Source organism: Tasmannia lanceolata, unplaced genomic scaffold (genome assembly GCF_043159265.1).
Source record: "Tasmannia lanceolata isolate RefF3 unplaced genomic scaffold, GAP_Taslan_0.1 ptg000008l, whole genome shotgun sequence".
Taxonomy (NCBI): domain Eukaryota; kingdom Viridiplantae; phylum Streptophyta; class Magnoliopsida; order Canellales; family Winteraceae; genus Tasmannia; species Tasmannia lanceolata.
Window position 1 is genome coordinate 55,063,832 of NW_027518685.1, and position 24,206 is coordinate 55,088,037.

The 24,206-nt window shown below is 39.0% G+C and overlaps 1 protein-coding gene across 1 annotated transcript; it reads left to right on the plus strand.

Moving 5' to 3' along the window:
• The first annotated feature begins 7,822 nt into the window (after positions 1 to 7,822).
• LOC143885361 (putative 6-phosphogluconolactonase 4, chloroplastic) lies at positions 7,823 to 17,883 on the plus strand. The gene is made up of 4 exons (XM_077389496.1): positions 7,823 to 8,231; positions 8,331 to 8,466; positions 15,324 to 15,801; positions 17,578 to 17,883. The coding sequence occupies exons 1-4, from the start codon at positions 8,059 to 8,061 to the stop codon at positions 17,673 to 17,675; spliced, it is 885 nt and encodes a 294-aa protein (XP_077245611.1). The 5' UTR covers positions 7,823 to 8,058; the 3' UTR covers positions 17,676 to 17,883.
• The last annotated feature ends 6,323 nt before the right edge of the window (positions 17,884 to 24,206 follow it).

Consider the following 24,206-nt stretch of genomic DNA (forward strand, 5'->3'; position numbering starts at 1 on the left):
TCACTTAGTTCGCACATTAACATAGAGTTGAATGAGCCATTTAAAATAAATTTAAAAGAGTTAGCTTTTGGAATCGAAGACCGATTATCGGACAAGAATGGTGCATGTGGTGGATAACTCCCCATACCTTCCATTCTCGTAACCAGGTAGCGAGTCTAGATTTCTGGTTAATTATGGGTCCTAGATCCCACATCTAGGTGGCGACTCTGTCAGTCTCTTTCGTGTGGAATTCGGATTGCCTTAGTGATCCCAAGTCCACAGGAAAGACGAATTCAAATCAATATTAAAATGCACACGCCAATCGCGTGGGAACGAGAGACCAAAGGAGAGCGCGCGGCGGCTCGCGCCCCACGCCCCTCTTGCGGGATCATGTCCCACAATGGTAGACGAGTGACTAAGACTCCTGTCATGGACACCATAAACACTAGGCTCAATGAGAATTAATCGCATGACAATGTAATGCGCAAGTTGAGACAAAAGGTAGCGCCAACACATCCTTCCCTTGGATCAAAATCCGACAGCTTAATGGTTGTACATGAAGATGTGGTACGACAAGTACATGGTTTGTCAACAAGCCTAAAAGGATGATGACCACACTCAAGGTATTTAGAGAAAATTCGGCAGCATAACGGCTATACCAGGAGATGTGGTAAGGTAAGCACATGGTTTGTCAATGAACCCAAAAGGATAATGATTACGCTCAAGGGTTCTAAAAAAAAATTGGCAGCATGACGGCTATACTAGGAGGGTCTCAGCAACTAAACATGAAGAGTATGCCGTCATGGTCAAGATAAAGCAGGGTTCTCAGCAAGAACACACTCCGATAATGATAATGGCAAGATAGACTCACAATCGACATGTGGAACACGGTCTGATCAGGATCAATCAAAGGATCAGACTCATGGGAGATAGATCATGGCTAAGAGAGCCAAGCATCTGATGATAATCCACAGAATGGATAGAGAAGAATAATTGATTAGATTATGAAGGAAAACTTAACTAGGAAGTAAACCCTAATCTAATAACAAATATGTATACATATATATACATCCTAACCAGGGGCACCGGCCCTAACCTGATCTAGCGGAGCCAAAGAGGTCTCGACTCGTGACAGACTGATGAGTGTACTAGGACCGCGTTGTAGCCACACAAGGTGAGCTACCCTAGTCTACAAATCGGACAAGGCTCCTAACTCTAGGCTTCACATGTGTAAGCAACATATGTTCGTCCTATATGAGTACATATATATAGTGTCCTAGCAAGGGTTCCCTAATTTTGGTTCTAAAGGGAGCAACTAATATATATATATAATATAATGAAATAAAAGTAGGGCCCGGGCATTTCTGCAGGGTACTATGCTTATGACCATACCCTTGATGTATAACGCCAGCACACCCAGCATTATACAAAGTATGTTCATTGCTCATCGGCTGCTGTAGAACACCAGCACACCCAGTGTCTACGGCTGCAGCTCCGGCGCATAGCTCGGAAATAGATACAACGGTTCCCATCTGGTACGCGTCATATCTATTCCCTGAGGCCAATAATGAAAATGATGAAAGAAATAAAGAATATGACAATGTATGATGTGCGATGTGTGAATCCCTTGTTTTATTTACGCGCCTACTTGGTGCCCCTGGATTTCTAACGATAAAGTTCCCATTTAACTCGATTTTGGCCCAAATTTCCTCAAAATTAGTAACAATGGCATTTTTACAGAGTTAGGCAATGTTTCAAGAAATCCCCAGCAGAGTCGCCAGCCTGTGGACCCCGATCCGAGACGGGCGTGGAGGACGGGCCCCCGCGCGAGTCTCTCTAGATCGTCCACGTGAAGGAGAGCCCCACCAAGGAACTCTCGAAAGAGTGCCCCTCACAGCATGAGCGGCGATGTAAAGTGAGATACCTCTCGATTCGGGGACTAGCCCAGATTCGAGGCGTATCTTAAACAAAGAAGAGTCGCCATCCAAGGAAGTGGGCCCTGGATCCCATGCTGTGCTCTGTTGCAACGGATAACCAGAGATATAAAATAGGGTTCGTGCCTGATGACGAATGGGGAAGGGATTAGGCGCCCCCAATTCGCCCAAGTGCTAGCACCTGGTCTCTTATGCCATTTATTATTAATTTTGAAGAGTTTTGGGCGAAAATCATGCGAAATGGGAACGAATATCTCCGAGATAACGTCTAGCTAATCATGCATGTCTCGGAGATGAATAAGAAGCACACACAAAAGAAATGAAAGATATGTCGCCTAAGAATAGCTAGGTTATGAGTGCCATGCCTAATTGGTGTCTAAGTTCTGGTGGACAAGCACATGCATGTTACAGCTAAAGGTATAGGATCTGTACATAAAAATAAGAAAACACAGCAAAACACACAACACAACACGACTCGACACACGACCCGACACGACAAACCCTAGACTCTAATGCAATACTTGACTCGGACCAGGATGGCCATTCATTGTATTTTTGGAAATATTTGAAATGTTTATTTTTTAAAGGTTTGGAGATTTTTGTATTTTTCTGGATTTTTGAAAATGTTTATTTTTAAAGGTTTGAAAGCTTATGGAAGTTTTGAAGTTTTTTGTATTTTTGGGAATATTTGAAATGTTTATTTTTAAAGGTTTGGCTGGACCTGGGATGTGGATCCCAAGCTGCACTACGTACCCTGTTGAAAGGGATCAAGCCAACGTAGTTCGGAACAGAATTCCTAACTACTCTGCACATGACTCAAGATTTTTTGAAATTTTGATTTTTAAAATGTTTTTGGATTTTGAATTGTTTTTGAGATGTTTTTGAATTTTCAAGTGTTTTTTGGAATGTTTTTGTTGTTTTCAAGTGTTTTTGAAATGTTTTTATTGTTTTTTGACACCAGAGAATAAAATCCTATCATCATAAGGGTAGGGAGACTTCTGGAATCCCGCAAAGGTTGGACATCATCCTATACTTTGCGGGGGAACGAACAGGAAAATAACTCGGCAAGGGTTGGACAGCATCCTATACCTTGCAGGAGCGGGTAAAGATCACAACTTTATGGGAGGATGGACAGAATCCTAACCCCTATGATGACAGGAAAAATTCCTGGACTGACTGAAGGACTGACTCCTGTGCTGAAGACTGTTATAATTACTATTCATAATTACTATTTATAGGTACTATTCAAAACTACTATTCATAATTACTATTTATAAGTGCTATTCAAAACTACTATTCATAATTACTATTTATAAGTACTATTCAAAAACTACTATTCATAATTACTATTTATAAGTACTATTCAAAAACTACTATTCATAGTAGGACCCGCTGCTGTGGGACCCGCTGATGTGGGACCCGCCGATGTGGGACCCGCTGTGGGACCTACTGATGTGGGACCCACTGTGGGACCCGCTGCTGTGGGACCCGCTGTGGGACCGCTGATGTGGGACCCGCTGATGTGGGACCCGCTGTGGGACCCGCTGATGTGGGACCCGCCACTGTGGGACCCGCTGATGTGGGACCTGCTGATGTGGGACCCGCTGATGTGGGACCCACTGTGGGACCCGCTGATGTGGGACCCGCCACTGAGGGACCCGCCACTGAGGGACCCGCCACTGTAGGACCCGCTGTGGGACCCTGCTGATGTGGGACCCGCTGATGTGGGACCCGCTGTGGGACCCACTGATGTGGGACCCGCCGCTGTGGGACCCACTGATGTGGGACCCGCTGTGGGACCCGCTATTGTGGTGTATCGTGTAGTGCAAAGAATGACTAATTATAAAATAAAAAAACTGAACTTACACCGGCTATAATAGGAGGAACAGAAGATCCAGGAAGATGTTGACGGAGTCGGTGTGCTTGTGTGGGGCCCGCTGCCGTTGGATGGGTTGTGGGGAGGCTTGCCGGAGAAGACGGTGTTTGGTGTATCTTGAAAACCTTTTTGCTATCAAAGGCTCAAAGCCCTCCCCCAAAACCAAAGGAAAAAAAATATCAACCCAAGAGAAATTTTGCACTCTGGCCGAGGAGAGAGCTCTTCAGCTCTCTTTTCTTTCTTTTTTTAGAAGAGAGGAATTCAACCTCCAATCCCCCCTCCTCGCAGCCCCCGAGACTACAGCCTTTAAATAATACCAGAACCCCCGTGAATTCCGCTGGAATCAAGAATTAGGAGGTAGTCTTTGTTGGTGGGTGTAACGTGTTTCGCACTTCGCATGATTTCTGGCCCACAAGCCGAAAGCATGAGGCATTTTTTTTGACTTTTCTTTCCGGTCCTCAAAAAATGTGTCTTGTGTTTTATCAGCAAAGGGACCCACCAAATGTGAGACCCAAATCTCATATAATCCAACTCGCCACTTCGCTTTTTTTTTATATTATATATATATATATATATATTTATATATGTAACCGACGACTTCTACTCTCTCTCTCTAAAAAATGGATTTTTTTATTTTTTTATTTTATAAAAACAGGGTGGTGATATTGGCACTACCAATATTGATGGGCGCACTATTGGCGGGAAAATTGATGGGCGCACCATTCAATCGTGTCTTATTCGAAATCTGCTCTGCACCGTTCCAGGATAATTCACCCCCCTTTTCTGGTTTACACTACGGTCCTTTCTCTGCTCGTTCGCTAGGCAAACGTACTCGGATTTTGACGAAATTTTGCGGGGACCTAGCTGGGACCCTAACTTACCTTGGGGAGAAATTTGGAGTCCTAAAGCATTGGTTTGATGGGGTTTTGCATAAAATTGGAAGGGTTTAGGGCACGGTCAAAATGGGGTGTCTACAAAGATTACAACTTATTTATATCACATAATCCTACATAATAAGAATACTACTCAAATCTACTTCCTAATTAAATAATAGCTTACTATTCTAAGAGCAGGCAATATGCTAAGAGTCCTATCAAATCTTCATCTCGTACTGAATATAGATAACTACTAAAAGTATTGCCAGAAAGCACATTTATATCAAAAGCTAATTTAGATATTACTAAAGGCAATGATATTTTCACTCTCCCTGCATTACGCGCACGCTCCCCTTATAACATGATTTGACGTCAAAAGTGAGCAACTTTAACAGTTTTTGACATCAAATCACGTTATAAGGGGAGCGTGCACGTAATGTAGGGGGTGAAAATATCATCTCCCTATTGCTAAATCCTAAGTGGGACCAATCTAAGTACGTATCAGAATTTCATATTTGTCAAAAAGTCTAGCTTTTAGAAAATAATTGCCACAACATCCCAAAACAAAACGTAGTTGTAGTCAAGGTTTTAAATTTCGACCGAAATCCGATCGGATTTTGGCCAACACCGAAACCGAAATGTTCCGAAACCAAAATTTCCGAAACATACCAAACTTTGGTCGAAATTTCAATAATATATCATTATTTTATTGCTTTACGGAATTTCAACTGAAATTACAGAAATTTCAGTAATTTCGCCCAAAATTTTGGAGAAAAATCCATCATTTCGATTTTATCTACCGAATTTCAATCAAAATTTTAGGATTTCGGCTAAAAATTCGGTTTCGGTGAATCCCAAAGTTATAGTCGAAACTGAAATTTAAAACCTTGGTTGTAGTTTACTTCCTCTATTAAAAGTTTTTAAAATGACAAAATTTCCCACAACCTTCTCTCTCAACACCATTCTCTTACAACCAATGTACACAATCTCTCTCTACTCTCTTTTAATGTGAGCCCTTGGTGGGGCCCAACAAATGAATTGCTTTAGGGAAGTGATATTGTCACCCCCTTTTCTTCTTTGGGTCACCCTTCTAGTGTTTTTCTTACCACTCTTTCAGTACTAGAAGAGGGTGGCCCAGGAAAAAAAAGAGGGTCTGTATATCATTTCCCTTGTTTATATCTTTAAATAAGGTTGACCCGGCATATTTAAAAAGATACCTAAGATCATGTAATATGTATAATTTCTGAAAAAGTCACTTGGACCCACTTTATTCGAAGATCCAAGCCGTTCATTTGTTGGGCCCCAACGTAAACAGGCATTGATCCAAAAATCAACTCTATAGGATGATCCTAATTCTTTCTTATGTAGAGAATTATATATGGTGTTATTCTTCTACAGATTGGAGGGTTAGAATCATCCAATAGAGATGATTTTTGGGGCACATCGTATTTATGTTGAAGCAAAACAAGTGAATGGTTTGGATCTTTGAGCAAAGTAGGCAGTAGAGTATTTAAAAAAAAATGTTTTTGCGCCTACTCATGAACACCAAATAATATCTTCTAGGGGTGCAAGTTTGGCCCTGACAACCCTGACCCGCCTTGAGCCCGAACAGGGCCAGGGCTGGATTTTCCAACCTTGAGGGCGGGTCAGGATTCAATTTTTTAGAACCTAACTCAGGTTGGGTCGGGTTTTGGGTTAATGCCTCGAGTACCCTGACCCGGCCTGACCCTAAGTTTTCTATTATAGAATTGAACCATCTATGCATGTTTCTTTTGCTAATGTTTTCTATTATCTTGGATTGGTGTTTCTTTATATTATTATTATTAATTGTCTCTGTTGCCCGTCATGTTGTTGAATTCATATTGTCTTATTTTGTTCCCTTGATCATTTTGTTCTATATGATAAGTGGTTGCTTTATTTTTGGCACTCTTAACAGGTATTTGCACTAGGGTCAATTAGGGCCGACCCGGCCCGGCCTTGCCCAATCAGGGCGGGCCAGGGCCAGCACCGAGACTTGTAGGGCGGGCCATGGGTTGAGGTTTTTCGGCCCTGACTCAGGGTTAGGGCCGAGATAATGGGATCCAGGGTTGGGCTAGGGTTTTGAAAAACCCGACCTTGTTGCAGCCCTAATATCTTCTATTTTGTGCGATGCAATAGGTGGGCCTCATTGTGCATCTGTGTGGAGGTGTGCATATTTTTTTTAAACTACACTACTCATGGACATCATATAATATATCTTGTTTTGTGTGATATAATTGAGAAATGATTTCTGCGCTCATGTGTTTTGATAAACATGCGCTTCACTTGTTTTGTCGTGTGTAGTATTTAAAGGGATGTCAGAGGATATTATGGTTCTCAAAAAGCTCTTAAAGCCCTTTAAATACTACACGACAAACAAGTGAGCGAATGTTTATCAAAACATTGGAGCGCTGAAATCATTTCCCTATAATTATTCTCTTGTTTTGTGCGATATATTTTAGGTTGGCTCCATTGTATATGGCATCTGCTTGTAGGTGTAAATAGGTTATGCCCCAAAAAATCATCTCTATTAGATATTTAGATGATCCTAAATCACTGATCTAGATAGATGACACCATATAAAACTCTCACCATATCGAAAGAGCTAGGATCGTCCTACAGAGACTACTTTTGTGACAATGCCTATTTACGTTGGGCCCCAACAAATGAATGGTTTGGATTTTTTAACAAAGTGGGCCCAAATATTTTTTTTTCAAAAAATATACGTAATCGACATCTGTCAATACCAAATCTACGACTATAGGACCATCTGTAACAAATGTGTCCTCGTACACCTCATTTGCTATGCTAAATTGTGCATGGGTTTACATATTTTTTTAAAATATGAGTTTCGGCCGAAATCTCCACCAAAACCTAAATTGCCACTGAAATTTCGTTTTCGGTTGAGGCCAAAACCGAAATCAAAATTTCAAACCTTCGTCATAACTCATAAATACAGTAGGGGGTAAATATATCACTTCCACCAAAAAGTTCGCTTGTCAGCTGAAATTTTTTAAGAAAAAGCAAATATTTTCTAAAGCAAGAAATTTTGGAAAATATTAAATTTTTAAGTACTGTTTAGCAATAAATTTGCAAAGCACGGAGTGATCGGCAATAATAATCCGAAAAGATAAAAGTGAAAAAATAGTTTATCCATGACAAACCGTTTCTGTCTCTCGTAAAGACCAAGCTTCGACAATGCCAAGCATCGAATCAGAAGGGAAGAACCGATTGAAGAAAATAGCAAGTTTCGAATCGATGCTCTCGCATAAAAACCAAGCTTCCAAAATGCAACGCTTATATAGGAGGAAGCTTATTTCAACGGGTCTCCGGCTCAATCATTGCCTTAACTTCGACTATAAAATTACACTCAGCAATGGCAGGAACACCGACTACCGAAGTTAAAGCAAAATTACTGGTTTTTGAGAGCAAGGAAGATGTGGCTGTGTCTTTGGCTAAATATATAGCTGATTTGTCTGGGAATTTTGTTCGAGAAAGAGGGGTTTTTACCGTGGTTTTGTCTGGTGGCTATATGATCGAAAGTCTTAGGTATAAATCTGTGGTTTTGTTTATATGTTGTTTCTTTACCCCTTTTTGGAGTCTTTGGTAATTTGTAATTTTCTTTTCTTTTTTGGGTTGGAATCGCAGGAAACTGGTGGAACCTCCGTACGTTGATTCTGTGGAATGGGGAAAATGGCATGTTTTTTGGTTGGATGAGAGAGTCGTCCCAAAGGATCATGCAGATAGTAACTATAAACTGGCCAATGATGGTTTTCTCTCCAAGGTACAAAGAAGCCCTGCTGTCTCTTTTTTCTTCTTATTTTTTTAATTTTTTGTGTGTGATGCTATTTTATTTTCTCTTACATTGGTGTAATAAATTCAGGATTTTCTATTTTTTTGATGATGGTGTTATGTGCCTGGTAACTAGATTCAGTTATTCGAGTGGTAAGCCCTATTGAGTGAGAGAAAAAGAGAGAAAGAAAGAGTGAGTTAGGGTATCTCTCCCCCTCACTTCTGTATTTATCTAAAGAGAGAAAAGATACAATGACCACTATGCCCTTAGGCATCTCTACACACACTAACACTTCTCACACTCCCCCTCAAACTGGCATGTAGATATTATACATTCCATGCTTGTTACAAATGTCATTTAATTTGGCTTTAGTCAAAGACTTGGTAAAGATATCAGCTAGCTAGTCCATGGATCGAGTGAATCAAACGTGTATCTTGCCCCTATGTATTCTCTGGTGAATGAAATGACAATCAACCTCTATGTGCTTGGTTCTCTCATGGAAAATAAGATTGGTAGCTATGTAAATCAAAGCCTTATTGTCACAATAAAGCTGAGCTGGAAAAGAGCGAGAGAAACCAATATCTGGTAAGAGAGAACACAACCAAATAAGCTCTCCGCTTGTATGAGACATGGCCCGGTACTCTGCTTCGGCGCTAGACTTGGAAACTATGTCTTGTTTCATACTTCCCCACGGCACTTAGTTCCCGCCAACAAAGGTACAATAACCAGTGGTGGATCTCCTATCTGCTAGGGATCTTGCCCAATCTGCATCACAAAATCCTTCCAACCTGATATGCCCATGCTTCTTGAATAGCAACCCTTTCCCTAGAGCCCCTTTCAAATAGCGAAGGATCTGAACCACTGCTGCCCAGTGGGAGTTACGTGGGGTACTCATAAACTGGCTAACTGATGCAGGTGCTTAAGATGGAAGAAAAAGAGAAATAAGAACACAAGATCACATCCAAGAGAAGAAAAAAAAATGGGAGCAATGCTCAACTCAATTGATATTCCATCAATTACATAAGTTAATCTAAATCCAAAATCCCCTTGTACAACTGATTTCTATCTATTTAAATGAAAGACAACAAGAGAAAATTCATGCAAGCTCCTCCACTAGCTAACTTAGGGACTAACATAACATTAATTGCATTGGAATTCACTAACTTTGACTGGTTTAGGAACCCACAAGCACAGTCTACTAAAACTGCCATAACTTTCTAACCACTTGTCCAATTTTCGAGCACAAATACTTATTAGAAAATCTCAAAAAGACCTACAACTTTGTAGTTTACCACTTTCCATGATTTTGCCATTTCGAAGCCCAAAAATCATATTCAAAACGGGTCAGCAACATTATTGCGGGAATGTACCTTGGAACTCCACCAAAACCGCCTAGGCATGACATGGCTGCTATGTTGGCACTGCGTCATCATCTTTGGGTGAGAAAGAACTCGCTCACGAGTTCTCATCAAGCTATCCATGATAAGTTGTCAAGTCTTTAACATTGAAAGTAGGTGAGTATTGATATTTGGAAGGAGCTCAATCTTGTATGCATTGTCGTTGATTTTCTTAAGAATTCGACATGGACCAATCTTCTTCTCCTTCAGATTGTTATAGGAATCGGCTGGAAATCGTCCCTTCTTGAAATAAACCCACACAAGTTCACATTTTTTGAAGATTTTGATTCGGTGATGAGTATTGGCTGCTTGCTTATACTTCTCAATATTTTCTTCAAGAGTCTTCTTCACTTCTTCATGAATCATTGTTATATTAGTAATAAAATTTTCCGCCTTCTTGTTAGACAATGATGGATGTGGAAGATCAAGGTAAATGTTTTGGAGTTTTTTCATAGATAACTTTGTTAGTGTATGTATATGCCTATGGGCATATCCGTCTTTTGTACATTTCTCATCATATAAATACATAAGTGAGGGGGAGACTCCCTAACTCACAATTTCTTTTTCTCATTCTCTTGGTTTTGATTCCCTAGGGACCCCCATAGCAGCTCCTCCCACTGCCCCTCTTTCCTTTCCCCTAACTCCTCCACTCCCTGCTACTGTAACCTGCCCCACCGTCTCCCCTCCCCACTACAGTAACCCGCTACAGTACCGTAAAAAAAAAAAACAAACCAAACCATTCCTATACCCTAGAAATTTGCTCCCGCAGCCTCACTTTCTCTTTGTCTTTCTTCTCCTAATGGATTAAATCTCTTTTACCTACTTTCGTCTTCTTTTCGCGGCTCCGATCTTATATCCCTAGATCTATGTGTCTTCATCATGTCAGCAAGGGTTTCTTTCATGCCCTATTTATCATCCGTCTCTCTTCGGAGCCGCGATCTCCATTATTGATTTCTTTGCTTCCGCCTCGGCATCGTTTCTTCCCGTTAGTTGATTCTCTCTTTGATTATTTACTCATGGATAGCCCCATTATTGAGGATCCCTCTCTCGGGCGGCCCCCTGTGGCTACTGTTCCTACGGCTCGCCCATCCTCCTCCTCTTATAACCCTCCGTCTTCTTCAATGGATGGTTCTTTTCCTCCCATGACCACAGTCAGGCTTGATGGTTCCAATTACCTGAATTGGAAAGTGGCCGTGGAGACCTATCTCATTGCTAGGGGAAAGATTTCTAGTCTTCGTCGTGACCCCCCTCCTTCTAGTGTGATAAGTGGGAGCAGGATGATGTCCTTATCCGTACTCTCCTCTGGCAGAGTATGCCCCCTGAGATTTTCAGGACCATGATACACCTTCCCACTACTCGCTAGGTTTGGGATCATACTGCTACTACCTTCTTCCGGAAAGGCAACCTCTCTCGAATCTGTTCCACATATTCTCAGTGGATGAACCTTCGCCGCGGAGACACTCCCCCTTGGTATCAAAGCTGGGATCCAGAAATTGAAGACATTCTTGCAAAATGAGTTCTCTACCAAGACTTTGGGTCGTCTTAGATACTTCTTGGGTATTGAAGTTGCATATTCGACAAAGGGGATTCTCTGTCACAGAGGAAATATGTCTTAGACCTGCTTGAGGAGACATGTTGTCTTGGAGTGAAACCTGCCTCAATTCCCATGGATACAAATGTGAAGCTACTACCTGAAGAGGGAGACTTGTTAGATGACCCAGGCAGATACAGGAGGCTGGTTAGTAAACTTATCTACCTTACAGTCACACGCCCAGATATCTCCTTTGCTGTTGGTGCTGTCAGCCAACATATGAGTTCACCTCGTACTTCACACTGGGCAGCAGTTCTTCAGATTCTTCGGTATTTAAAAAGTGCTCCAGGTAGAGGGTTGCTATTCAAAAAACATGGACATCAGAATATAGAATGGTACACAGATGCAGATTGGGCAAGATCTCCAGCTGATAGGAGATCTACCAAAGGATACTGCACATTTGTGGGAGGTAACCTTGTGTCATGGCGGAGTAAGAAACATGATGTTATCTCCAAATCTAGTGCAGAGGCGGAGTATAGAGCTATGGCACACATTAGTGGAGAGCTGATTTGGTTACATTATCTCTTGTCAGAGATCGGTTTCTCCCCATCATCTCCTTCTCAATTATATTGCGACAACAAGGTAGCGATTCACATTGCCACAAATCCAGTCTTTCATGAGAGAACTAAACATATCGAGGTTGATTGCCACTTCATTCGGCACCGAATTCAAAAAGGAGATATATGCACAATTTTCACTAGATCGGTGGACCAATTAGATGATATGTTTACCAAGCCATTAAACAAAGCTAAATTGAGTGATAATTGTAGCAAGCTAGGAATGTTTGACATATACATTCCAACTTGAGGGGGGAGTGTTAGTGTATGTATATGCCTATGGGCATATCCATCTTTTGTACATTTCTCATTATATATAAATACATAAGTGACGGGGAGACTCCCTAACTCACAATTTCTTTCTCTCATTCTCTTCCTCAACAAACTTCAAATGGGCTATTACCAGTAGAACGATTCACAACATAATTATAAGAAAACTCTACTTGAGGAAGCACCATATCCCCACCAAACTCCAAAGCAAATTTTCCAAAGTTCGATTCACCACCTCGGTTTGTCCATCGGTTTGAGGGTGATAGGCACTACTATAAAGCAAAATAGTACCATTTCTTTTCCACAAGCATCTCCAAAGTGACTAAGGAATTTAGTCTCTATCCGAAACAACGGACTTGGGAACACCATGATGCTTAACTACCTCATTGAAATCAAGATTTGCAACATAAGAAGCATCCATAGTCTTCTTGCAAGGAATGAAATGACCATTTTAAAGAAGCGATCAACAAGTACGAAGATGGAATCATTACCTCTTTGAGTTCTCGGCAAGCCAACCACAAAATCCATACTAACATCTTCCCATGGAGCATTAGGAAGTGGAAGTGGACTGTAGGTACTGGTGTTTTGAGTATGTCCCTTGCGTGTTTGGCATGTTCGGCACCTCTTCACATAATTCATCACATCTCGGTAAATGGTCGGCCAAAAATACTTCTCTTTCACTAGCAAAACAGTTTTGTCTCTTCCAAAATGTCCTCCCAATCCTCCTGAATGTAGCTCTTTAATAACGTACTCTCTAAGGGAACATTTTGGAATGCATAGGTGAGATTAGATCCATTGTATTAACATTTTGGAATAACATACTCTCTAAGGGATCAGGGTCCCGGATTTATAGATTGCACGGACAGATTAGATCCACTGTATTAGATACTGGGAGGATTTACGCCGTAGTTATGGCATATGCACTTATTATCTAATTAATTAATATGAATAATTAATTGAGATGGAAATCTGAAATTTCAATTTGAGAATAAAGAGGGAGAGATAAAAGGAAAATAAGTTCCATGTATAATGGATTTGCTTTGGAATTAAAAAGAAAAGAGTTTCTTTAATTGAACTTACTTTTGGAAATAAAATAGGAAAGTTGGATAAATTTGGGGACGGCTTGGGCGTCCAAGTGCAAGTGGACGACCATCCCTCTCTCTCTCTCTCTCGCTCTCTCTCTCTCTTTATATATATATATATATATATATATATATATATATATATATATATATATATATATATATATGTGTGTGTGTGTGTGTGTGTGGGGGGGGGGGGGGGTGGGGGGGGGGGTGGGCGGAGGGAGGGAGAAAAAGTGAGCTTGATGTCTCTTTCTTAAAAACTCTCTCTCTCCCTCTTTCTTAAAAACTCTCTCTCTCTTTCACTTTGATCTCTATGGAAATTCCACTTTTACTTTTGGTTTCGATCCAAGAAGATACAGAAGGGTTCTTCATCAATCCTCCATGTTTGTGGCAATCAAAGGAAGCCACTGATTCAATTTCTTAGGTGTCTGCTTTGAGAAAGCATGAAGCAGATCGAGGAGTAGATCAAGCAGAGGTTATCAGTTTGGATAACCAAATCTGGTGATGCTTTCTTGTTCTTCTGTATTTTTATTTATACAAGCATTGATAATCTAGTAAGCTAGGGTTTCTGGGATAAAGAACAAGGGAAATTTTTATTTTCATGGTTCCCACAGTCTCTTCCGCTGCTCCTGGATCCCTTGTTCGTCCAACTTATAATATATCTATTAGAAAGTTGGAATTTTCTCTTCTTCAGTTTGTACTTAGTGTTGATCTTTATCCTAGCTACTGCCCATTTGAATTCCTGAACATTGGTTGGGACTAGGGCATACCAGATCTTCTAACGGAAGAAGGAACTAGTCGGAGAGTAAAACTTAGGTTAGGAAAACTAGCAGTTCTTGCATTGTTGGTAACCCCTTATGGCTAAATTTTGTCCCGTAAAAGTAAACTACATTCCTTGTTCAGAAAAAGTCTACAAAGGACCTAATGTCCTTAACCATTGTGCTTCTAAAATTGCTTTACACCCTCTCGAAGGAATAAATTACATGTTGGTTTTGGAACTTTTGTCGTCCACTGCCAAGCTCAATTATGACACAAGACAATTTCTCATGATTTGCTGCTATCTTCATCTGAAATTAGTAAAAAGGGGAAATATAAGTTCCCAACTGCTTAGCCAAATTGGGTTCCATGAAATTGTGGATATTGCTGGAGTTAAGCAAGACGATGATTAGTATTCCTGCTAAGCCAAGTTGGTATTTTTTTTTCCTACATTCAATCTATTTTCTTCATCAAAAGAAAAAAAAAAAGAGAAAAAAATCATTCTTCTTGAGTGAGACACCTCAGCTCAACTCAACTAAGCCTTTGTCCCAAACTAGTGAGACAACTGAGAAATATTTTTGTTTTTTAATTTATGAAAATAGAAAATTGTTGTGGTCTTACTAAACCTGTTTTGGTTTTCAAGAAAAAAGTATTCTATTTTTTTTTAAAAATTATGAAAATAGAAAATTGCTGTGACCGCCATTCAAAAAAAAAAAAACAATTGCTGCGATGTCACCAAACTTGTCTATATTTTCAAGGGAAACAAGGTACTTGGTTATTTTCATAGGATACTGGAGTAGTAGATACCATTCTAAGAATTATATATAAGATTCCTTTAAAAAAAAAATAATTTAAGATTGTTGTGTTATGACATGTTTCAGTTGTTACACTAGCAGGTGAACTTGATTTTTATGAGTTATTGGCCATCGAATCCATTATTTTTCATTTTCATTTAAGTGACAGAGACAACCGCCAAATATTCTCATTGTTTCCAACTTACGGAAATAGAAATTGACAGCAACATTTTCGTTTTTCGAGATTAAAACTGAGATTGTTGGTGTACATCTTCATGTTTTTCCATTTCAAAAAAAAATCATCATGTTTCTTTTTGTTGCAATAGCTTGTGGACTTTACTTTTATGTTCATGCATATGGAAATCCATGATTTTTTTCTTTTTATCATGTAACGGCAGGTCCCAATTCCTCCTCATCAGATTTATTCCATCAATGATTCTCTCTCTGCTGAAGGTGCTGCTGATGATTATGAGGCGCGTCTAAGGCGACTAGTTAGGAAAAAGGTTGTGGACAGATCAACGGTTAATGGTTTCCCTAAATTTGATCTCATACTGTTGGGGATGGGCCCGGATGGTCATGTAGCATCTCTCTTCCCTGGGCATCCTCTCTTGAGGGAGAATCAACGATGGGTTACCTTTATAAAGGACTCTCCTAAACCACCCCCGGAGCGGATAACTTTTACCTTTCCTGTCATCAACTCAGCTGCAAATATTGCACTTGTGGTGACTGGACCTGGTGAAGTTGACGCAGTGTGCAGAGCACTGAGTATTGATCAGAGTTCTGATCCTCTGCCTGTTCAAATGGTTTCAACTGAAAATGGGAAGTTAACTTGGTTTACCGACAAACAGGCAACTGCAAAACTGGAGGTTCAGGGATGTAAGTAATAACGAGTTTTTGGGAGATTCAGATAGTGAATTTTACTAGGGTTATCAATTTATCATTGCTAAAAAAGGAATCTTAATTATAGTGGTATCCATGGTTTTAAATTTCCCCGAAATTTCTCCGAAATGACCGAAATGTTTCCATTTCCATCTCCACGAAAGGAAATCTACATGATTTCCTTTTACATCATTATTTCCCCCAAATTTTCACCGAAATTCTTGAAATCAAAATTCCCGAAATTCGACCCAATTCTCAAAATTCAACTGAACTTCCCAAAATTCAACCCAAATGGTTGGAATGACAAAAAATGGAAAGATGTTATTAATTGCATTTCATTTCAGTTCATTAATGTGGAAAATAATATTTGGTAGGCAACATCATTGAACTGTACAATAAAGTAATTGAACTGCACAACAAAGTAACCGTATCTTATGCATGTGATATCAGATTGGCATGGGACCAATAATGCCTCTCAACTCTATGTGGTATTGACATAGAGTTGGGGTTCTTATAGGGGAGACTGGTCATTTTACTTTACAATACTTCTTTATTGACTTTACCGTTCTAGACATGCGCAACAACGCATGTCACTAGGTATTTGATGTGATTAAGCCATTATGGATGGTTTCTAATTCTAAGTACGTATTTGTGCTTATTCTAGCATTTCCCAAACTTTCATCTTAAAATTCCATCATTTGCACATGTTTTATAAAAGATTAAAAAATTTCATCATTTGCATGTTTCCATACGTTTCCATGATTATTCAAAATTTCCACCGAAACTGAATTGTTTCCTTTTGTGTGACGACCAAAAACAAAATTTAAAACCTTGGTGGTATCATTTCTGTAATGGGCAGCTAAGTGAAAGATTGTTCGGGCATATTAGTTCACTTTGTAATATATAGTAGAGCTAACGCTATGTCTAGTTTGGGCCATTATCTATTAGTGCGTCGTGAAAAAGGATTTAGTGAATTCAAATGCCACACACTTATTATGTGGTGTCATAAGATGAGCAAATTGATATGGTTTTCTCATCTCTGATTATTTTTCTCTCTCTTGAAGTCTCTATGATTGAGCTTGCAGTCAACCTCAAACAACACTGTAAATTATTAGGCTGATCAAGAAATCACTCCAAAAAACAAAAGAAACTTTCTGTCAAGAAGTATTATATCTGCTTTCTTGCCTCCCAAAAAAACAGTATTGTGTCTGCTTCCAAAGAACCATCCGATCATGTAAATGAAATTTATTTCTATTGATGCACCAGGGCTATTTTTTTCTATAATATACCATGGATAATCTAATGCCTAGAATCATATATGATTGCCTGTTACACCACATCCTCATACCTAAAATCATATATGTTTGTCTTTTACACCTCATTTACTTGTTACATATGCAGTTCTGTTATTATATCTGCATTTCCTTATTTACAATTTGTGTTTCTTGCCATTTCAAAAAAAAAAAAAAACAATTTGTGTTTTTTTGTATTATAACCAGAGCATCTATGAGATGGGTCAAGGATATTTTTTTAAAATTTTTTCTCCCAAAATCATGCACTTTCAAGTTTCAACTACTTTTGCTTGATCTTTTACTAACCCCCTTTCAGAAATTGTCCCCCTCCAGTAGCCATTTATCATATCGTATTCAATATTAACCGCCCGTTTCTGCGTTACATATTCAATAAGTTTGTGGCAGTGTCTTGTTCTAAAATATTGATTTGTTTGTTGCATGGTTGCAAATTCTTCTAATTACTGTAGCTGCTTGTGCACAGGCAAGCGCTTGGGGAACCCAGGGAGAGTTATGAAATGGTTAATGAGTTTATTCATTAACTTGTGGAAATGGTTGAAGAGTTTCAAGAGTCTTGTCTAGACATGGTGACTATGTTTAAACTTTCTGTAAATGCCACAATAGTTGTAGATTTTGTGAATTTGCAAACTTGGATGTTTCTGTTCAAAGCAGTAACAATGAATAAGGATAACTGTAAGTTCCTGAACTTTCTCTTTAGACATAACTCTTTGCCTAAACTTGTTTATGTGGAAATGTCATGAGGGCCATGGGATTAATAGCCTTCTAAAAACCTGCCAATTTATCTTGATCTCTTAGATACTTCTTTTTGTGCATTTAATTCCAAGAAAGTCCAACTCTGTCATAGTTATTATGAGTTACAATCATGCTTGTTAATCAACCCAGTTTTGTTCTTCATTCGCGTCAACAGCTAATGGGGTCCAATATTTTGTTGCTGGAACCTCATAATTTTACTAATTTTTCAAAACCAAATTGACAATTGGTTGAGGAACTACACAGTAAAATTTTGTGGGGAGCAAGGGATAAATGGATAAATTATGCCATCCTGCAAATCTATGTACTAAAGAAATTCGTAAAATCTTTAAATCCAGTGTTGCACACGGAAATCAGGGGCAATTTCAACAAACTTTTGTGCAAAATGGGGTATTTTTGTCATTCTGATATCAACATATTAACAACTCAAAATTGTGATTTGCATAAGAGTTAGGGTTAGGGTCTTATCTTTTGATTAACAGACATGCAGACCAGATTCTGACATTAGCCATATAGTTGAAGATATGACTATATGAGCACTCGACCTACCATCTATAGCACCCACAGAGGACCATCTTGGGTGGTTGGATAATGTTTTCCTGGTTATCTTTTCATCCTATTTAAAGAGCCTGTCTATAATTTTGCATACAAAGCCCAAAACTCTATAATTTCGGCACAAATGACTTTGGACATAGGAAGACTCTTTCCATAATTTATTTTAAATTAAAAAAAATAAATCAAAATCCTTATGACCCCACATTCATGAAAATTGCAAGATGCTTTTTATTGCCCTCGGGAAAATGATATCCACACTCCCTTGTTTGAATAATGAGACTCTTCATTTTGCACTTTTCTGGCCAGCTGATATAATCTCTCATTTCAACATGGTTGGTTAACAGTAATCAAATTCCCTTGATATGGGAAAAATATCCTTGTACTGAGGCCTTGTTTGGATTGCAGGAACTTCCTGGAAAATTTTGGCAAAATTTCTTGCTTTTCCATTGTATAATTACACATGAAAAAAAGTTACTTGAGCCACTGATATTCAAGTTCTATCTAAATTGACCTTCAATCTGTAATGATATCCCTGCAAATAACCCATAACCTTATCATTTCCCTCTAAACTATGTACACATAATTTTCTTAGGAAATGAATTTCCATGAGAAATGTTTTTCCTGAATTGCAAAAAGAGCCAGGGTTGTGGCATAGAGCCATCTGAGTAAGTATAATTAACCATAATCACTTTCAAAACATAGTCCCGCAATTATGGTAACCGAGGTATAAAGACAGTCTCGATTGCCCATTTTTTCAGCGCCTAATGGCTAGCAAACATGGAGAATTGAAACAAGAGAAGTTAACATGGTTAGTCAATGAACTTGTGCTCTTGGGTTAATATAAGAGAGACCACATGGTAATAGGATCTTGGATTCCTTTTTGGCTTATTTTATGCTGTGGTGGATATTAATTTGGATTTATTTTATTATGATGGGAGGCTTTATATCTAGCCTTTTACCCTGTTGAAACTTGAAAGATATTAATTTTTTGGGGGATTGCACTGAGCACAAGTTTTTAGGATTTGTTGGGCATGTGTAGAAGCATGAGATTACTAGTATAGATGCAGATGCAGTAAATTTAATTAGATATTTTAAGTCCCCGGTAATCCAGGAAGTCACCAGGGCGATGATAAGAAGCCTCGTGGTATAAAAAACATTCTATAAGAATAACACAAGAAACAAATGGAAAGCCCAAAGGAAATAGAAGTTGGGAGAAAGAACACCAATAAAATTTGAAGGAAGGTATCTTATCTTAGGTGAAGACAAAAAAAAGGTTTATTTAAGTAAGTTGAAGCTGCTCAGTTCAAGTTTTATCCAGAAAAACCTTCATTTATAATGTTATCCCTCTAAATAATCCATAACCACAGAATTACCCTCTAAATTGTGGAAACGGAAAAAAAAAAAAAAAAAAAACTCTTAGGAAGATAAATCCGCAAGAAACGGTTTTAAGCGTCTATTGGGATTTGCAATTTTCTTTGTATAAAAAAAAAGATTTTTCAATCTTGGAATAAATTTCAATGGAAAATGAGTTACCAAACACTGGAAAATTCATTTTCCATGCACAAAATTGCTTGGAATATGGAAATCCAGATTCTGCTCATCTCCCATTTTCTGCCTATCCGCGCGTGTGTTTTTTGTGAGTAAATTTTATTGGCAGTACACTCGTGGCTGCAACAAAACTCAGTCTCATGATTCTTATCTGCCTACCTTTTGGGCACTCCACCAAATCTACCTGCTATTGAATTCCTTCCTAAGTTCACCGCAGTCTTTACATCCATTAGGCCAAGCCTACAGTACATGGAGATGCATTTAAAGCAAGGTTGAATGGTTTTCATAGTCTAGAGGATAAAAATTAAAACATGTCTGGTGGAAGATTATATAGTTCACCCAAACCTATAAATGTTATGGAAAATACTAAGGGCATTTTTGTCAACCATGCAAAAAATCAGGAATTATTTGTTTATGGAACAATTACCAAAGGGGGACAAAAATTAGACGAACTGTCAATTGGACTCAGGCTTTTCAGAAATTACCAATGGGGGACAAAATCTGTACGGATGGAAAAATGTGGTCCAAAATGCCCTTTTCTTTTCTTAAAGACCACTTTCCTTTTAGCTTTTCTACTTTTCCCTTTTTCCTCTTCTTTACTGTTTCCATTTTCTACTTTCGTTTTTTAACCTAGCATTGGACGTGGGAAAACTCAACAAAGACGTGAGTAGTTTTTTTTTATTTTTTCATTTTCTCTATCTAGGTTTTATTTTTTCATTTTTTTAGGCTTTTGTATTTTGTTCCTCTCTAATGATTTCTGGTGGATAACCCTATTTTGAGAGTTGAAAACCCGATTTCAGGTGGATACCCTATTTTGAGGTTTTGTTTTGAGAGTTGGAAACCCTCTTAGATATTTTGTAAGCCCCATTTAGATACTTGAGAACCCCTCTTTTATAGACCTTAAAACCTTTGACAACCCCATTCTAGAGAGTTGAAAACCCCTCTCTTATAGACTTAAGAAGCTTTGAAAACTCCCTCCTAGAGAGTTGAAAACCCGATTTTATACATAATCCAATTTAGATAATGGATAACTCCCTTCATAGATTTGAAAAGCCCCCTTCTATAGTCTTGAAACCCCTCTAGATACTTGATACCCCCAATTAACCACATGATAAGCCTTTTTGTACTTGAAAACCCTCCCTTAGATATATGTTAACCCCAATTTAGGTACTTGATAATCCCTTTGGGACCTGAGAAGCCCTCTATAGACACTTGAAAACCCCCATTTAGGTACTTGATCAGCCCTATTTTAGACTTGAGCCCCCCTAGCCAACCATGTTTATTGACTTCATAACCCTCCTTCTTGAGACTCTAAAACCCCCATTCAGAGTGTTGACAACCATGTTTAGAGATTTGAAAACTCCCCTTATTTCAACATTGTTCTTCTGACATCTTGTGTGTCTTTGCAGGTGTTAAAAAATGGCCGAAACAATGGTTTCTCTTCTTTTACACTATGATGGAAAATTGAAGGATGAAGTTTCGTGGGAATATATCGGTGGGAGGAAGACATTCTTATCGATTGGACGACGAATCAATTTCCAACAATTTAAAGTTCTAATCCAGAAAAGAATCAGAACTATAGAAGGGCAGGGGATTGAATCCATAAAGTGTTGATACGTTGTTGATCCATATATATCCACTTTAATGGATGTCGATAATGATGATACCTTCCAAACCATCATGAGGATGTTTGACAAAGATGTGTTTAATTCTATGATGATATACATATTCAAAAGCATTAGTGACAATGGTAGAAATTCATTGTATTCGTCAATGCTGCCTCCAAACAGTGTTTGTATTACGGGACCCTCTAATAATGTAGCCATTCCGTCTACTTCGAATCCACCCCAAAATCTTCCTCGAGAAGCAGAAAATGTCAATCGTACCCGCATTTTGAAGTGGATTTGCAAAGAGACTACGATGATGAACTTGATGGTACCAATATAGGAGGTGATTCAACACAACCGAGTCTAAGGTATTGTACTTCTTTACCAATGGTTTTCCCCCTTCAATATTTAAAATTCGAAATTAATCAATCTAGTAGCCTGATTATATATTGTTGAACTATGCAGCTCTCGCATTGTCCTAAATGAAGAATTTACACATGATTTGATGGACAATGCCACTGAAGATATCCATGATAGACAAAGTGATGGAGATTTGGAAATACACTTCAATAATCCCCCTTCAATATTTAAAATTCAAAATTAATCAATCTAGTAGCCTGATTATATATTGTTGAACTATGCAGGTCTCGCATTGTCCTAAATGAAGAATTTACACATGATTTGACGGACAATGCCACTGAAGATATCCATGATAGACAAAGTGATGGACACTTCAATAATGAATTTCAAGATGATTTTTGTGTCATGAGTGGTTATTTTGAAGAAGATAGGAATGATGATGATAATGATGATGATCATAGTGACGATGACGAGGATCATCATGATGGCATTGATGATGCTCATGATGTTGATGATGGAAATCTTGGTGTTAGTCCGAGCGCTCAACCTACCATAGGGGGTTTCGAATCATTCCCTCATGACAGTAGGCTGCAAATGGAAGTAGATGATATGTTTGTTGGGGCTCATGAGGTAGATGCTGATAATGTTGAGCTTGAGAAGTTAACGTGTGGGGCATTGTTTGCAGATATGAAACAGTTCAAGCAGGTAGTTCAAGAGTATGCAATTCGGCAAAGATTTAAGTTTGTGAAATCAAAGTCAACACCAAAAAAATATGCCGTTCGATGTAAGGAAGAAGGTTGCAAATGGCATATATCTGGTATTAATCATATGACTTATGTGTTAGTGAAGACGTTTGTTCTTGACCATACATGCACAACTCAACTAAGGGGCAATGATCACCCTCTTGTAACATCAGGTTGGGTTGCTAAGACATGCTTACGCTTATTCGGTCGCCCAGAAGAGATCCGGACAAGGATCATAAGAGAATATATCAAGATGCATTGGGGTATAACTATAAGCTATCGAAAAACGTACATTGCGATGAACATCATCCTTGAAATTAAGTGTGGGAATGTTGAGGACTCTTACCGCATATTGCCTGCACTTTCAGTTGAGATGATGAGAAGAAATCCTAGCACCTATATGCGTGTTTTTCGTGGAAGAGATTTACGTCCAAGGGGAGATGATAGGTTTGTTCGCTTATTTTGGACATTTGGTCCCAGCATACGTTCCTATAATCGAACACTCAGACCTATAGTTTTGGTCGATGGTACACATCTACGAGGAAAGTATCTAGAAATCTTATTGATTGCAGTCGGGGTTGACGGTAACAACGGATTATTTTCATTAGCGTTTGCAGTTGTCAAGACCGAGAACGAAGATAGTTGGAGGTGGTTTCTTAGGTTGGTGAGAGAAAACGTAATGTCAGCGGAGATGAACGTATTCACCATATACTCTGATCGACAGAAGGGGTTGATGCAAGCAGTACCTATAGAATTACCTAATGCAAATCATAGTTATTGCATGAGTCACCTCGCCGCCAATTTCTATTCTGTGTTCAAAGATCTTTTACTTAAGAAATTATTTTGGAGAGCTGCACGAGCATTGAAAGAGTGTTTTTAAAGAAACAATGGAGAAGATTATGGAAATGAATGAAAATGCACACAAGTGGATAAGTGACATCCCCAAGGAACATTGGGCTAGTTTTTATTTTAAGGGGGATAGATATGATGTATTGACGACCAATAGGTCGGAGTGTTTCAATGCTGTCTTGAAGGATGCGAGAAAATTGCCGATTGCATTATTGGTAGAACACACTCGATGGAAGAGTTTCGACTTCTAGCAGAAACGTCAAGAAATGGGTCAAGGTTGGCAGACAAAGTTGACCCATTATGCAGAAGAACATATGACAATGGCAAGGGAAAAAAGCTGCCAATATACAACTTATCGAATAGGTGTTCACGATTATGAAGTAAAGTCCCTTGAAAATGTTGATGCTGTGAACCTACACCTGCAAACATGTACCTGTCGTGCTTTCCAAACTATTGGACTACCGTGCGGACATGCCATGGCAGCTATTGGCATCACATATTTGATCCTTACGATTACTGCAAAGAATGGTATCTTGTACAGAGGTATCAAGATACATACGATGAGGTGTTGCACCCTACACTTGATCGGACCCAATGACAAGTTTCTCCAGAACCTTTAATGACACTATTACCACCACGTCCAAAGAGGCCACCTAGAAGGCTGCGTACGAGAAGAACGG